General features: G+C 32.7%; 1 protein-coding gene across 1 annotated transcript in view; it reads left to right on the top strand.

Annotated features, from left to right (window-relative positions):
* The window catches only part of LOC111087797 (Down syndrome cell adhesion molecule-like protein 1 homolog), a 31,609-nt gene that overhangs the window by 2,320 nt on the left and 26,692 nt on the right, over positions 1–2,597 (top strand). Inside the window, exon 2 of the mRNA XM_022395726.1 lies at positions 2,104–2,199. Coding sequence (XP_022251434.1) covers positions 2,104–2,199 — 96 coding nt within the window. The remainder of the gene's footprint in view (positions 1–2,103; positions 2,200–2,597) is intronic.

Raw genomic sequence — 2,597 nt, forward strand, 5'->3', positions numbered from 1 at the left:
CTGGTTTATTAAGGACACAAAATTATTTTATAGAAATGTCTTTTGTCAAAAAAATGGTCAGTGAAGTCATTTTTTTCTGGGCTGTAGGTGAGGATGGATACAGACATCATTTATCGCTTCAATTTTGTTGAATTTAGAATTCCCCCACAAGGCTAAATAAAGGGCTAGACATAATCGTCCCTAGTAGTCGGAAGGAAGCTAGTTAATAGCATCCACCAACAACTCTTGTGTGATTGAATATTGGAATATGTGAGACGTATTTTTGAGATATTAGGGAATATCTTTTATAGAAATGCTTTCTATTAGAACGTTGGTACTAGTAAACACTTCTTTAACAGTTAAAGTAAGTGCGGAAAAAGACCGTTAAAAAATGTTTTCAATAAAGAAACGTAGCTAATAAACCAATAACCTGGGTTATAAGTATGAAGACGAAAATACCTATAGATACTGCCTCCGTCATAACGTAACTCATTAATTAATACCCTGGGTTACAAGTATGAAGACAAAATACCCATAGATACTGCCTTCATCATAACGTAACTCATTAATTAATAACCTGGGTTATAAGTATGAACACAAAATACTTATAGATACTGCTTCCATCATAACATAACTCATTAATTAATAACCTGGGTTATAAAAGTATGAACACAAAAATACTTATAGATACTGCTTCTATCAGAACGTAACTCATTAACCAATAACAACTTTTATCTTAGAAACAAATTAATGTGGAGATAAAGTGATGGACTGGTGGTTAGGGCACGAAACTTGCACAGGTTTGAATCTCATCACAAAACATGCTCGCCCTCTCAGCTATGAGAGAGTTATAATGTGCCGATCGATCCCTATGTTTATTGGTAAAAAGAGTAGTCCAAAAGTAAGCGGTAGGTGGTGTTGAGAAGTTGCCTATCCTCTAGTCCATCACTTCAAAATTAGGGACGGATAGCACAGATATCCCTCGAGTAGCTTTATGGGAAATTCAATAAAGAAACAAACGTGGATTGAAAAATTTGTTCTTCTATCCTCTAGTCCATTACTTCATAATTAGGGACGGATAGCACAGATATCCATCGAGTAGCTTTATGGTACATTCAATAAAGAAACAAACGTGGATTGAAATATTTGTTCTTCTATAATAAAAGGTTGTTTTTTTTTTACAATCATATAATGAACATTAGTAAAGAACTTCCAAATAGTTTTAAAACCAGCAAGTGAAGTTACCCTTTCTTTCAATCAAGTACAAAATAAAAATAGCTCCAGTTAAACTGGCGCGATTATATTATTTACCTCCCCCTCTTCTAGTAACAGTGGTTTTACGGTTAATGTATGTGCCCCCCCCCAATGGTTCAGCGACATATTTGAAGGCTTATAACGCTAAAAAAGACGAATCAACGAACACGAATAGATAGATAGATATAAATGTCAGTTTTCGAATAAATCTTTGTTAACGATATCATTGTTCATACTGCTCTTTCAACCATTTTCCTTTGTGTTTCAGAAACAAATTGAGAAAAAAAATTAGCTAATCCTTAACTATTGTGAACGTCTATAAGTACAGTGTAGAATAATCTTTGAGACGAACGTATGAAAATATTTTAGGCTGACAAAACTGGCAGGGGGGGGGTACGTAAGAAAATCTAATTTGACTTCTCAGAAGCGTGTGTTGCGATTGTCAAAACTGTCCTGACAAAAGAAACCTATTGAAGAACATAACGTGAAAAATGTCTTGAAGGATGATATGTTGGTAAACACGCACTGATAAAATATTTGTCATTTTCTATTACGACTTTTTTTTGGTTCAAAGCCTTAAATTCTGATTTCACACTTAACGCGGGAGATGGAGAAATACATCAGCGAATTACAAGTTTTTAAAGATGACTTTTTTTTGTTTTCTGTTGATACCAATTTCGGTGTTCTCTTTACTATACAAATTAAATCTACTGACTTATAATGTTAGAAACTGGGTTTCGATACACGTGGTGGGCACAGCACAGATAGCCCATTGTGTAGCTTTGCTTAACTACAAACAAACAATTTCTACATAGATGTTGTTCAATTACTACATCTGCAGCAAATAACACGAAATGTTTTATTTTCCAGATCCTCCAAGTTCTCCACACCTTAGGATTCTGTCTACCACACCATCCTCTATCCATTTAACCTGGAATAAGCCAAGGGATGATAACCCAGTTGAAGGTATTAATATTATTAATTCTTAGATGTAATACTTCAATTACTTAGATCTAATACTTCAATTACTTAGATCTAATACTTCGATTACTTAGACCTAATATACTTCAATTACTTAGATCTAATACTTCAATTATTTAGATCTAATACTTCAATTATTTAGATCTAATACTTCAATTACTTAGATCTAATACTTCAATTACTTAGATCTAATACTTCAATTACTTAGATCTAATACTTCGATTACTTAGACCTAATACTTCAATTACTTAGATCTAATACTTCGATTACTTAGATATAATACTTCAATTACTTAGACCTAATATACTTCAATTACTTAGATCTAATACTTCAATTACTTAGACCTAATATACTTCAATTACTTAGATCTAATACTTCAATTA

This window comes from Limulus polyphemus, unplaced genomic scaffold, assembly GCF_000517525.1.
Source record: "Limulus polyphemus unplaced genomic scaffold, Limulus_polyphemus-2.1.2 Scaffold2649, whole genome shotgun sequence".
NCBI classification, from domain to species: domain Eukaryota; kingdom Metazoa; phylum Arthropoda; class Merostomata; order Xiphosura; family Limulidae; genus Limulus; species Limulus polyphemus.